The sequence below is a fragment of the Aythya fuligula genome, chromosome 11 (assembly GCF_009819795.1).
Source record: "Aythya fuligula isolate bAytFul2 chromosome 11, bAytFul2.pri, whole genome shotgun sequence".
NCBI lineage: Eukaryota > Metazoa > Chordata > Aves > Anseriformes > Anatidae > Aythya > Aythya fuligula.
Window position 1 is genome coordinate 19,247,767 of NC_045569.1, and position 15,426 is coordinate 19,263,192.

The following is a 15,426-nucleotide window of genomic DNA, read 5'->3' on the forward strand; positions in this document are numbered from 1 at the left end:
AGCAAATCTAATCAGCCAAGTAGCAAGAACATATGGCTCCTGAAACATAGACAAAAATGAAATCTTTTAAAGATGTAAAAAACCCAGAGCTACAAGTTTCAGCAGTGAAATACAATAAAGTCAGTAGCTTAAATATGTTCCAAATTGAAGTAATTTTTGAGTTCATGGGAAAATGAAAACTTGAGACAATTAGCCAATGCCTCTCACCAGCAGAAGAGATTCTTAATTACCCATTTTGTCTGCTGCCTAGGATAAAATAACATGTAGAACAGATTATTCTTCAGCTTAAAATATTCTTGTAAATGATTTGAGGCAGGGCTTAAGTAATATTTTATGGATAGCTAATTTCATGGTACATAAGATTTGTCTCAACCCGGTGGTTTGTAACTACCTATGAAAAAGTGTTCTATCATTATTCAATCCATGACATCACTCTTTCACGTACACCCTTTCATGTACTGGTTCACCTAGTGAAAGACAATATGTAAGAAAATATTCACTCAAATGAAATCATTCAAGTTTGATATCTGGTCATAAAGATGAAACACCCTGCCTAAAACTCTAGTTCCTACAGCACTACTTGGTGCACTTTAATATCTTGACTTTCTTTACTGTAAGCACCGTAAAAAAAAAAAAAATCAGGAAGAATCAGGAGAAGATGAAGGAAACATACCATTGTTTAACGAGATCTTACATGGGAACCACCTTCCTCATGCCAATGAAAACCTAGCTTTGCAAGCAAATTCTAAAACCATGGCAAATCCTACACACAGTATTTCTAATGTGTCAATTCCCCCACAATTAGCTCAGGAACAGAGGTAGTTGTCCCCTCAAAACAAAGAACTCATCACTGCCAGAAATACAAGTTGGAGAACTACAAGTGTATTATGTAAGGTTTATTCTCATGACACTGTTATGAGCATTTTCATACTGGAAAGAAGCTGTCAACAGCATCAGTTAGCAGAATGGCTGGCATTAGAACATATGAGCCTCAGCTTCAGCTGTGCAAGCACCTACTTAACCTTTAAGAAAAGGTGAAAGCTCCAACAGATTAGTTGCAATCTTCCCAGTGGCATCACCAGCCTAAGAACTACTCTTTCAGGAGACCTATTTGAATTTCAAGGTAAAATAACATTAGCTAGGACACCAATTCCAGTGCCCTCATAAACCATTCCACAAATGAAACAGAACAGATAGGGGTGTTTATTCAAAATGCAGTTACTATGTGAGTGTCAGCTTCTATTTAACATTAGTAAGAGAGAACCTGCAACACAATGAAGACTTAGTAGCGTCCAGAAGTATTTAGTCACATTTGTATATTCCTGTTTATGATACCTCCCATTTTTAAACACTGACAAACAGGAGAGCACGCGCTACACGCTGTAGACCTTTTAACTGAACTTTAGCATAATCAGAGTGAACATTAAATAAATATTTGTATTTAAATCAATTTCCAACCTACAAATGCCTGCAAACACATGCTGTAAAACTGTGAAGCACACTTTTGAGAACCACTACTAATAAAATATTCAGACTAGCAAAAGCTATAAAGAATATTTAATATCATGATAGCATACTTTTACATTCATCTCAAACTTAAGCTTAACTGAATTCAGATTTGTTTTTCAAATGTCGATTCATTTTTAGCTCTTTTGCACTGTGTCTTTTCTGCAAAATAGCAATTTACATAGTCTTCAGTATTATGGAATAAACAGCTGGTGACCTACTTCACAGGAAATCGTAGACAACATGTGCATTACTTAAACATTAGTGTCCTAGAATAGAATGTTACAGGTAGCCAGTATGAAGACAAGTAGGTGTAGAATTTCTTAAAATATTCATGACTTCTTTTGTGTTATAGTAGAAGCAAACAGAAATAAGACTGCAGGTTTCAGTTGTTTTTCTGAACACAAAAAAATAATATTTTTAGGAATTTTCAAGTAGAATCAAAACAGTTATGTGGATCCTCTTCAGAAAGGTGATGATTTTTCAGAAGTTAATGTTCTTTGGAGAGAACGAGTTTCTCACAGTACTCAATAATCCTAATGTGGACCTTCCTTGTAAACAACATAGGATTTTTAAAAATTGGAGTGATGCTTCCATGAAAGACTAAAAAAAAAAAATCAATCCACTCTGATTTGGGAAATCCAACATTCTACCATCTACTACTGTGAGCACCAATCAAGGAAAAGGTCTAAACTTATGTCATGAAAAACACCAATTGTGATCATGTTGCATTTTCACACTCCTGGCCACTATATCCTTAACAATCACCCATCCTTCTCATTACAAACGACAGAGCAACAGAGAGCAAAGTATTACATTACTGCAACAAAATATGATGGTAGATTAACGGCACTCAGAAAAAAACAAACAGCTTATGCAAAGCTTGTATGAGACATGATACTGCATCTTGCTTATTTAAGAAATCCATACCTTTCATATCCATCGATAAATGATGGTAATACATGTATTATTAGAAAAACACTCATCTAAGAGAAGATGACTATTAATACAAACACTGTATTTAAGGTATTTACATCAGCAAACTGGTTTGAAATTGAGGGTAGGAAGTAGCTGCAGTATGAATGAAAGGATGATTGAGAAAGATTTGTTTTAATTATTCAGTTTCAGTACAATCCTAAGACTTTAACAGTAACCGGAGAATTATTATTAGAAAGGACTGGCCAGCATGTTTGAAAAAGGAAAAAAAAGTAACGCTCTATTCAAAATAATTAAAATATGAGACTGCCTCATATCAGCTACTGTGCTGCTCATCAACCTCAGTCCTGAACTGCAGCATAAAATATTATACATTTATAAAAATAAATGCTCTCAGTTATATTTAAGGAATATAGTTCTCTGATAAAGAGCCTTCAAGTTGCTACTTTGCAGTCAGAATACTTCCCTTCTTACTATAGGCCGGTATTTCAAAGCTTATATACATATGAAAGTCAGCAATGCTGATTTGTTCTCATAATACATTTAGACTTTCAAGAGTCTGAAATGAAGCCTAAAAAAAAATAAAGGAAAACAGAAAGCTCCAGTAGGAAACTATGAAAAAATGAAGTAAAGACTGAAATAAGTTTACATTTCAAATATATTCTGCCACGTAGTACATCAGATAATATAAGCAACTGGAGACATTAAAAAACAACACAACGCATATGAAAATTTGCTTACTTTATCTACGCAGTCATCAAAAAATGCAAGGCTTGCATCCTTATCACTGACAAAAGAACATTCTTCAATGAAGCGAATAAACATCTGAGTTTTGGTCATCAACGTATAGAACTTCTGATGTGAGCGATCTCTACTTTTGAGGAAACCTGTAAAAGATTGGAAGCATGTAAGAATGCCTAGAAAAAAAAGTCCTCACTAGAAGTCACCACATTTTACACTAAGGAGCAATAAACTTTCTGTGATCTCTGCCACTACTATGAAATTTCTTCTGCACTTGATTTTTTACCATCATTCACAGTACTAATGCTGCAAACATTTTTATTCTTTGAGTAAGAATCTGAAATAACAAGTTATATATATATAACAAAAGCTTATGACACTTTACCTTGTAGTTCAAAGAGAGAACTTGCATCTGTGGCTGTTTCAGAGGGTGCCTCTGTTATTGGCCTCAGGTAGGACCTATAACCTTTTAGTATTGAGGCCATGAAACACAGAAACGCTTCCTGGATCTCCAGATCTAACAGATGTAATTTCTTCCCAGAATTAAAATCATAGTCATTCATTGCTAGTTCCATTAATGCATCTTCTCTTGGTCTTTGCTGCACTGTGAACAACAAAAACATTATAATGCTTTGCATTGATTTTCTTCAGTATTGACCAAAAAATTTTCTTTACCCTACTAGATTCATTTACTACTGAGCTATTAAAGTCAATCATGATACGTGACAATGGATTCAGCTTGACCTTATACAAATTATGAATGTCTGGATAATACTAAAAGCAAGATAAATTTACCTTTTCAGTACATTAGTTACTACAGCAACAGATGAAACCAATATGGACAGAGCTTAAAAAAAACTCATATTTGCTTATATAAACGTGAAAATTTATACAAGAGCTGCTTAAATAAGCATATTTTAAGGACAAAGACATAGAAGGGATATATATATTCTTTTACAGAGCCTTTCATCTCAGTGTTCTCAAAAAGTGGACTATGCACGTTAAACACTTATATAAACAGAAGAAACACCAGTCAAATACAAACTGGAGCCATCAAAACATAACATAATGCAATAGAAAGATGCAGAGAGAAAGCAGTCATTTTTGTAAATTATCTAGTAAAACCTCTGCTCTTAAAAGGACACACTTTTATCAACATTTTCTAAAGCCTCAGAACTCTAGCTAAGATTTCAATACTACAAACTCAAACTATGGTAACATTCTAATAACGTCTCAAAACTAGGAACGGATTTTTTCAGTACTGTCTTTCCGCATCATATTATAGGCAGCCTTACTCTGATAACACATTTAAGTGGCTTCATCTGTAATACGAGCTTATGATCAGTACTTTTAAAATATAGACTACAGGGAACATATGGTTTTAATTTTTTTCTAGAAAGACTTCATAAAATACATCAAAGTTTTGAAGCAATTGAAAGTTTGCATCACGTAGCATGCTGCACAAAAAGTGTTTAAGTAAATTTCTGTTTCAATACATTCCATGCAGGACAACTACATTCTAGTGACAGCAATCACCACAGCTACTTGATGTTACAACTGCCTTGCACGATTGCTCCTCAGACTCTCACTAACGTCTATGGAAAGAACCTTGTAAGCAGACAGGTATGTCAGAGTGCTGGCCAAATTCTTTCCCACTTCACAAAGCCGTTTAGCTATGATACTCAAGTACATAAATATACTTGAGGCCACCTAACATTTCCAAATGTTTTGTTTTAAATAATTTCATTAACATCATCTCTATCCAGTTTTCTAGATATTTAGATGAAGGTTCAATACACCTTATTCTGCAGTATTTGAGGATTCTATCAACAATGTTTTCCTTAAAAACATTTACTTCAAAACAGAATACTGCTGTACAGTTAAAACCTCAATGTTTCTAGAAAGCTTCCATCTTAAAACTTGAATCTTTTCCCCCACCTTAAAGTTTCAGGTACTTTTTCTCCTCAGTCAATCATGTTTAGATATCTTTGAAATAAACTTGCAGCTAATAAAAGGCCTAGAATTACTTTTTGGTTGTTTCCTGAATGTAAAGGCTGGAAACATATATTGCATAAAATTATTTACATGAATAAATCAACACAGAATCAGAACAAAAGTATTATCAGCTTGACTGTAAAAGCTAGCTCAATTGTCAAAATATCAGCAGACTTGAGCCAGCCTTGATGACAAAACTGAAGATTATTAGCTCCTGACCTACTCTTTGCTTTATTATTCCCTTTTCATAAGGACTTTTTTCTTGTACAAGGATAACAGTTAATACAATGTAATATCTATTGAGCTCCACATTGTATATATGCAAATCTCCATCTCAAAAGCCCCCATGTGGGTTCTAATCTTTGGACTTAAAGCACAAATTGTGGTGTTCTGTATGAAAACATCATTCTGTAATTACGTTTAGTATAATGGGTGACTTAAGAACACATTTAACTAGCTATATTTATCTGTTACTGTGGCACACTATATCCGATGTCAATCATTTTCTACTTCCCCACTCACATTCTGCCAGTTGCTGATATAAATTATTTAAAGTGTTCATCAGATTTTTGCAAGGTTTCTTTGGTAAGATCTTCCAGGCAATAGCTTTCTTATCTCCAGTCCTGGAAAAACAAAGGGAAAAAAAGTATGAGTATACACTGGAAATATGTTCGTGTATAGACTTGTATCCAGATTTTTCTATCCCACCATAGTAACGGTAGAGCACATACAATTTGCTCCACTGGAACAGTGCTGAGAAGGACTGAAAACCAAAGTCAAACTTGATTTACTGTATGGAGATTTGATTACAGACATTCAACCAACACCTATTATTTCAGGATAATCATTGTGGAGACACAGTTTAGCACTGAAATCGATCCACATAGAATTCAAGTAAGATGAATGGATTAACAGAATTAAGCACTTGCCATCACACATTTAACCACTACACATGCTACGTGCTAAATTGCAGTTATTTAAACTAGGATAATGACTAGAATGCTGATAATATCCTGAAATAAACTTGACATAACTGCTTTGCATTTAGTGCACAGAGATACAGACTTAACTACATTGTTATCACAATGAAAAAAATACAATTTGTCACCAGAGGGCACCAGCAAGCCTCGAGGCCCTACCAAAGTTGGAAAAACCGTCAGCATGTTTGACACTTTTTTCCTGTAAAAACAAGTTAGTTCTATTGTGTCCTAAGAAAACATACAGAAAATCAGTTAAAGGTAAAATGGAAACAGAAATAATTGCAAATAAGAAACTATTGCCATTAATGAATATGTATCTAATTAGACAAGTAACAAAGGAAATGTACAAATGTTTTCCTCTTAACCAAAACCTAAACAAAACGTTACTGCAATCTAGTTTGAACCAGTTCCTAAAAGCTTCAGAGTAGAACTACTGTACAAGCTTGATATCAGCATAAAATCCGTAAATCCTATTTATGGATGCTTAATGTATACAGTCTTCTTGAAATCTACACAGAACTACTGAAACTGAGCCTATAAGTAAGAAAGTTTAAAAGAAAAAGGTCCTAAGTTTTTAGTTAGGCATAATAATGCTGAAAGACTGCTGCCAACAAAAGGATAAGAAAGAACACTGACCAAAGACTTTGAGAATGAAGTTGCATTAAGTATACACTGAATATAATAAGCATTCTACTGAAATGCAAGAGTAAATCTGAAATACATGTACAGGCTACTTTTTTTTTTTTTTTTTTTTTTAAATCTGACTTATAAGTCTTACCCTCTTTTCTGTAGAAAAGACTATTTCTGTATCACATCATCACATGAAAATAAATACTACTTTGATTATCGTAACAATACTGAGATGGAAATACCTACTCAGAAGCCAAAACAGATGATCTGTGTTTGTGGTTTCATTCCAGTCTTGCCTTTGGGCAAAAATTCTGGACAAAAGCTACTTGTGTCTTCCCTGTGCTACTATAGTTTCTGTATGTTGGCTATTGATACCATTTCCCAATGGTTTTAACAGAGCACTGCTATCCCTTACTAATATTTCAAATGCTAGATAATTAGTATGATAGAAAAATGTCAGGCTCTACACAGATCTGGAGGAGAAATACTAATACACTGATTTTGTTAATGATGGAATTATTTTAAGTCTCAATTAAGACTCTAATTCATGAAAAGTTTGCATCTCTAATTCTCAGTATCAAGTTCCTATACTGCACATTAATATGGGCTATAATTTCATTGATACAGTTTTCAAGCAGATGTCCATCTGAAGACATTAAAATTTCTTTAACACTAAGACAGCCAATCAGGAAAAACTAAGATGATTATTCTCCTCTAGGGAACCAATGAAACAAAACATAATATGGTTAATCCAGGAAATGTGCTAATGCGTGCAGAAGGATTTCAATGTACTGGAGTAAGAGGCAGTAATGCTGCATGAGGACTGTGCCTCCGCTCTACCATGCTGAACAAGAAATAGCTATTTCTAGCATCCTCATTTTGAAAAAGATTATGTATTAGAAATTTCAGAGGTTTAAAGCAAACAAACAAAAAAGCCACTCAAGTTTCACTGCCAAAAAAAATAAGGCAAGTTTTCCTTTGAAAAGGGGGAGTAAAATAAAGTTAACATGAAAGAAAAATTGTTAATAAATACTTACTGAGAAATGGTATTGGTATCTAGGTCAACACAGCTAACATCTGGTGGAGGGTCATAGAGATCAAAGTATCTTGAATCAATTCCCACTATGAACGGGCATGGTGCACTTAATACATCTGCCAGTGCCAAGGGACAGAGAGGAATATATGGGCAAGGCCAGTGGAAGGGAAATATCATCTTTGAAAACATGCAGAGATAAAAACATAGGTTAAATATGTATAATAGCCTATTCAATTATAAAACACACTTGACTAATCCCCACTTCAAAAATATTTGACGTGACAGGTAATAGAGTACTTTGCTGTAATTCTAGAGGCATTTTATTTAATAAAGTGGGTTCATTTCTCTAAATTTCAGTTTGTTTAATCTGTAGAAAAAGAGCTCTTCAGTGTAACAGAATGCTTACGGTAGAGGTAGTGAAACAATGAGTTTCAATGAGTAAAACTGATTGAGAATGTTAAATGCATATTATTTTCCTTTCTTCTAAAAGATAGAATTCAGTACTACTTGGGAAAAAACAGGAAATCACTGAATTTGGGGTCACTGCACTGTGATGACCTAACATAATCATATGATATTTACACACAAAAAGCCAACAGTAGCTATCTTCTCTGTGGTCTTCATGGAACATCATTACAGATGAAGAATTATGTTGCTAAAGATCTTAAATTGTATTCTATTTTTTAAGTTCTCTCTAAGCCTAACAACATTACTACTAATTTTAGATTTTATCTTAAAAATATTATTCTTTCCACGTACAAGTGCATGACTAAAATAACATTACTTACAGAGACTAATGCCTCTGTCACACTAGTAAGGACAGAAGGTCGTAATGAATGGATGAGAATTTTATGTTCCGTCACAGCAAACACAAGTAGAGTTACCGCATTTTCAGGTCCTAGGTTCTGAAGTAGTGTAGAAAATTTGCCCCCACTGTTCAAAAATATAAACACACTGGTGAGTTATAAGTGACCAGAAAAAAACAACCAGTAATAAAATAGAAAACAAGATATTAGAAAAAGATTTTATAAACTTAAATCTACAAATATTTCTTTCAAATAAGACAGCAAAATAGACTACTTGGTATATTTCATTGTCCAGTGAAGAACAGTTATTTTCCAACAGTAACCATGATGCCATGAGACTAGACTTCTTTTTAGGACACATGCACAATGATTTTTCTTTTTGATTAGCACTTTACAGGGAAACTACAGGTATTTCTTTAATCATTCTCCTGCACAGACATGAAAGTTAAGACAGGCACAGAACTACTTTAATTAACCCACAATACCAAAGTTGTGCTATCTTGGGAGCCCGGGTGCCAATTCCTACAAGGGCCATCTATCTATCTTCTGCCTCAAGAACCACTAGAATTATTTAAAACCAAAAGAAAACCAGAACAACAACAAAAAACAAGCACAGATATTATTAATTAAGTATGTCTCTTTGACAGGGCATAGGTCTAATCTCATAAATAAATTTCGGATACATTAACTACAAAAGGCACCAGGACAAGACTTAAATTGGCACCATTACAGCTCAAAGCATTGAAACTTTTCAGTATAAGTCAGAACACATTTCATGTTTAAACAGAAGATACTGCTACTTGCCTCAGTGGAAGGGGTGATGATACAGGTTGGCTAAGAATCAGGTTATCATGTGGAGATAGCTGGAAAAAGATTTTAAAATACATTGGTTTTATTCTGAACTTATTTATCAGAAGCTATATAACAATAGCACAGAACAGAGAGATAAAATTTAAACTATGCCAAACCTTACATAATCCAGTTGTACGGTACTATGGAAAGCAGAGTGCAGTGCTATGCATCAGTATCTTTTAATGAAAAGCAGGCAAAGCATTCCCTTCCTTTCTCAGTCAGAACTGAGCACATTGTATATCCATAAAAAAAGGAATTTAAACTAGCTAATACACTAAAAAGTGAATATATTAACTGCTGAAAGTAAACCCTTCTAAACCTTCAGAGAAGCGATGACCCATAGTTCATACACAGTTTTCAGGGAGGATTCTTTTTAGATTGAGCGGGAAGGAGACGGACAGAAATTAAGGAGACAGGTGGCAGACTGTATTATGAAGTAGTATTTCCTTCAGAAGACATGAGAATTCACGAGAATTAGGCTTTTAGCTGGTAGAAATTGCTCAGCTCAAATCTGGTATAGACCGAAATTCACACTGGTCAAGGATCCAAGATGAAGGTCTTATGCTGATAGGACAAAATGGCAATATTCTAATGGTGACAGGAGAAACCATTCATATATTTAACATGAATGGAAGAATTAAATGAATACAAGAGTACAGATATGCAATCAGTTTATCACAACTCATCTGATGGGTTTTCAGTCTAGTAAACCAAAGGTACCAAGATACCAGTTAGCTTAATCCTCGTTGCTAAGTCATGCATTGTCTATCTACTGCATAAAAGCACAGATACAAACAGCAGTAGCAATTCAGCAGGTCACAGTAACTCGTACAATTAAGCATCTTTTAGTAGCATTTCATTTTTGAGTATGTTTCACCTTAGACTCCCCTGCAAGTGACTGGACAATAGAAATCAGAAACATGAGATGAAGTAGTAGTTCAAATGCTGAAGCATCAAGTTACCTAATGCTGTGCCCGGACTGTCAACCACACAAAGCATACAATAAAAAGATTCTCTGCAGTGCTGCATCCTTTCGTATTTCATACAACGGAACTTTGGAAGGCCAATGCTCCATTTAGCTTCAATGACAAATCAGGATGACCACACCGCTGTATATGCTAGCTTTGTTCTCCAGTAAGTCATCTTGTGACAACTACCACCATTAACTTGCTCGGTGAAAGAATTCAAAGAACTCATTTTTTCAGCCTGAGGTAACCTGCATAAACTATTCCCAGAAAGGAAGCATCAGCCTAATGTCCTATGACTTTTGTGTTTCATCACAAGCACATAAACACAACCAAGCGCCTATTCAAAGCGCACACCTCCCTCAGGCAGAAGAGGCACTTTCTGCCCCTATTCTTCAAGGGGAGAAAAGTATTACTCAATGCACTTGAAGTTTGCAGGCTGTGAATACATCATTAGAAGAGCAACATCTGGGTAATAAGGGGGTGTCAGCCATGGAGAATGAGGTCTAGCAGATCAGAAACAGCCTATCAACAATAGCAGCTGGAAACAGGCAATCAGCAACATTCCTGAATGCTTAATTTCTGAAGTAATTATAACCATCAATATAAGTCAGACACGTGCCATGTTCTCTCTGACTTGTAACAGATGTTAAGAAGGATCTAAGAATGGGTCACACATCCAGACTGGTATACAGGCAGCTATTAAAAATATATCAAGTCTCCCTTTCAGAAAGCATATAGGCAAGACATTTAACAGTAACATGCATTCAGAATGATTTGCTATACTAGTTACTTAGCAAAAAAATTAGTCTTTTAAGTTAAATTACAGAGAGAAATTTCTTCAAAAATAGAAACCTTGAAACCTGTAATCTTCAAAAACACAACCACTGATGACACAATTTTTGGGAAAACATCTTTGATACTACCACCTGTGATTTTTTTCAGTGCAGTATCGAACAACTCAAGTCAGTCCTTGGAAACAGCTTGAAGGAAGTAGATACTCACAGACAACATCTCCTGCTTACTTTTAAAAGCTATATCTGTGGTATCAGCTACTAGAGTTGTATTAACTTGATACATCCAGTGTTTTGAAAACAGCAAGGTGTCACAGACAATCTCACATCGCTCACCCACGTCCTCAACTTTTGTTCCAGGATACACACCCGTCTATACTTGGATACAGTTCCCTAAAAATTTAGGCTGAAAAAAAAAAATCCAATGTTTTCCTCTAAACTCACTCAGTTTCCTGGAAGCATGTGTTTAGTGTTCCCTACTGTAAATATTTTATTGAAGGAGTATACACAGAAAAACAATGTCAACAGACTGGGTTTTGAATGGAACTTCCAAATCATAATAGAAGTGACAGAAACATCAGATACAGTTTCAATGTAGTTGTTCTCATACTCCTTTTACTAGAACAGTAATATTTGTCAGTTCTCTAGAAAACACAAGTGCATTATGGAGTATTTTTAATATTTAATACATAAAGACACAACCTGAGATTTCATTCGCTCTGAAAGACTTCTCTAGCATACAGGTTATGGCATTAAAACTGAGAACTGCACAAGGCACTCCGTATTTTATTTTTCTACAGGAAATAACACAGAGTAACATTGTTTTTGTAACAACTCATTCAAAAACACATGGCTGGCTGAATAACTACAGCCAAAAAAGAGATGTCTTTTCCTCAGCAATAAAGTTTTAATGTCTCTACCCACTTTGCCTCTTAGTAAGAAGAGGAAAGATTTAAATTACACTTGAGAAGTCTAAAATAGAGACTTCCCCTCTCTCCTACAAACAGTGTCCATGGATATAATTTAAAGTAACAGGTAACCTCACACATAGTAAAGTATGTTTAGATCTTGGAGGCAGATCAGAATAAGAGTCACATTTGATAAACTGTACCTTTGTTGAATGTGCATGGCCCTCACAGTTTTCACTAATAACTACTCATTACGTAGAGGACAGCATGAAGCCCTTTGGCTAAAAAGGTAACTGTGAATATACTCTTCACATGGGGTTTTAATTTTATTAGACCTCTTTATTTTACATGCAGTTTTCATAGAGGGGCAAGAAAATATTTCAAAAGCTATTGCAAAAAAAAAAAAAAAAAAAAAGTCAAACCAGATGCCAACTTTGGGTGCTTTACATGAATTTCTGTATATACTCAAAGAAAAAAAAATTCCAAGGTCACTAAATCTTCTTGTAATCTTGTTGGTATATTGTAATACTTCACTGGAGTCCTAAACTAAGCTGGAAACAGACCATAAGACATCTGTAAAGCTTTTAAGTGTCTGAAATTAGGAAAAGAAGTCCTGAACATTAAAAAAAGTTTGAACATGCCTATTACAGTTTCCATTAACTAATCTGTTCAACAGCTATTTTGCCTTCACTTAAGACATAGCTTTTAGGAAAAGTTTTACACTTACCTGCACTAGAATTCTTGGCCTCTGAGGGGATGGAAAAGGAACTTTATGCATGAAATGAGAAATGTGTCTAGAAGAAAAAAAAGATTTAGTAGAAATAATAAGCTTAAACCACTTTACCGCAAGACAAAATTACTACTAGTAATATAAAAATTGCAGAATCACAGACTTTTAGGGGTTGGAAGGGACCTCAAGGCATCACCAGAGTTCTAAAAGTAGTATAATAGTTACAAAGAAGAACAATGAAATGGATAAACAATCACAAAAATACTTAATCAAAAATACTTAATCAAAATGTTATAAAAGATTCAGAAGAAGTTCAGAAGTTCAATTAGAAAAAAACACTGAAGTGTAATATAAAAAACAAATACTGCATTTGAAATCTGATGTACAAAGTTTCTTTTTAGCCTAGAAGTGTTAAATGGTATTACACTCTAATTACAGGTATCAATCCCTCCTTGGATGGAAGGATTTACTCTGCATTTAAAAATGCAAGATCCTTCATGTAAGAAGGAAGTGAGTTTATTAATAACAAATAGTGGAAGATTATTAAGGCACAACAATTCAAACTCATTCTATTACCTTATTGCACCATAAATTGGTATCTGAAAAAATGCAAAACTGCATACATGAAGTTAGGAGAGTGATATATTTAATATTAAAGAAAATTATAAGCATATTGATTAGAAGTAAGATTAAGGACTCAAAGCCCTTAAAGGATAAAAAATGTTACAGATACACACACTTTTGCAGGCACTTAAAAATAAAAATCTCTACTTTTTCATGATGTACAACCAGATACATTTAATCAACAGAGCAGAGTTACTTGATCTAGTGTAATCATTACAAATGATGTTTGATGACTAAGATCAAAAGGATATTATACGAAAGTTACAAGCAACAGAAGTGCTCGCACCTGCTGAAATGACTATTATGGGTTTTCGGAGTTACTTACTTCTCAATGGGCAGGACATGAGGACCAGAAATGGAGTAACGATACAGGAAGGTAAGAAACTTCTTGAAAGCATCAAAAAAAGGCCAGTGAGAGAGCAGACAAATGCACTTGTTTGTTTGAACTGTTCTGCATGCATCTGACTTTCCCTCGACAGCAGCTGTTAATCCCAGTTGAGATTTTTGTTTCTCTGTAAGATTCTCTTCTGGATACGATTCATAGAACTGAACAGCAGCACCATATACCTGTAAACAATGCAGTTGATTTGAAGTCAATATATTTGCCGAAGTCTTCAAAGCAAACGCATAAGGAAATCAAATTTACGTTACTGATTGAAAAGTTACATTAATGTATCTTCTTTTGAAGTAATTTATTCTGGAATATTCTTAGGGCTTTGAAAATCCAGACTGTCTATTATTTAAACTCTTGATGTCATATGAAAAAGATTAATCTAAGAAGCAATTTAAGTGTGAGGGGAAAAAGATTATACAGCTACAGTCAACTGTTCATACAATTACCTTTTAAGCTATTTTAAGAATCCTTTAATAAACAGCTCAGAACAGTATTCCTCTGACACCCTATTTACTTTATAGGACAAGTACATACACACGAAGTTTTATATGCTGGCAGCAAAAAAGTATAGCGTATTTGCATGTATATTCACTCAAAATTTTTATAGCTCTGTAGTTTCAAAAGTTAACAAGACGGAAAAGCAAACGACAGGTTTATATTATCAACAGTCCATCAGTGAAATAAATGAAAAATAATGAAATAAACACTTTTTAAAGGAGGCTTTGAATTAAGTCCAAATGAATAGATTCAAGTTTGTCTACCAAAATATCCATTATCATCAATGTGAACAGACATACTACCAAATCTTTAACTCAAATTACCTTTTCCGCAGAAGCTCCAGTTAGTACAAATGTAGAAAAAACTGGGAGAGGGTATTTACTGTTAGATGGCCAACATTCAATCGTTGCACCCATAGGTAGGCAAAAAAGAGGCACAGATTCTGGTAATGGGAATGATTCATAATCCTCTTCAGGATATCTGCATATTAAACCTTTAAAGGCAATTTGTAAAGAGGCAGTTACATAAGTAATAGTGGAAAAGTTTACAGTAGCTCACGCCATAAAAACATGCCCATAAAAACTGCATATGAGCATATAATAACTTCAGGAAGGCAGGAAAGGAAAGCTGGAAATAATGAGGTATAGCGTGCAGCTGGAAAGAGACAGCGTACTCCCAAGGCCTAAGGAGAAATCACCTGGAGTACTTAAGTCCTACTTAGTTACTGCTCTAGGAATTATTCTCATTTCTCATTTTTTGTTTACAGGTTATGGACACCTTAGCTATTATTATAATAATAGTTTAAAATTCTTACTCATGATAGTTTTTAATTTATTTTAAAAAGGGTAACCTGAACAACTGAGAAAGAACACTAATGCTTTCAATTTTTCAGGGAAAATAGTTATTTATTGCTAACAAAGGTCTCCAGGAAAACCTGGTAATGGAAACATTAGATGGCAAATAGTAGAAACAGAAGACGATGCTATCTCCAGAACTGAGCTAACAAACTATGCTGATCCACCTATCTGAGG

At 34.4% G+C, this 15,426-nt stretch overlaps 1 protein-coding gene across 7 annotated transcripts in view; it reads right to left on the reverse strand.

Moving 5' to 3' along the window:
• Positions 1-15,426, reverse strand: part of DENND4A (DENN domain containing 4A) — a 49,725-nt gene that overhangs the window by 16,138 nt on the left and 18,161 nt on the right. For all 7 annotated transcript variants that reach the window (XM_032194934.1, XM_032194929.1, XM_032194935.1 and 4 more), the window contains 9 exons: positions 14,719-14,888; positions 13,829-14,070; positions 12,877-12,943; positions 9,435-9,493; positions 8,613-8,757; positions 7,826-8,001; positions 5,701-5,801; positions 3,569-3,787; positions 3,184-3,329 (listed from right to left, as the gene is read on the reverse strand). In XM_032194934.1, coding sequence (XP_032050825.1) covers positions 3,184-3,329; positions 3,569-3,787; positions 5,701-5,801; positions 7,826-8,001; positions 8,613-8,757; positions 9,435-9,493; positions 12,877-12,943; positions 13,829-14,070; positions 14,719-14,888 — 1,325 coding nt within the window. The remainder of the gene's footprint in view (positions 1-3,183; positions 3,330-3,568; positions 3,788-5,700; positions 5,802-7,825; positions 8,002-8,612; positions 8,758-9,434; positions 9,494-12,876; positions 12,944-13,828; positions 14,071-14,718; positions 14,889-15,426) is intronic.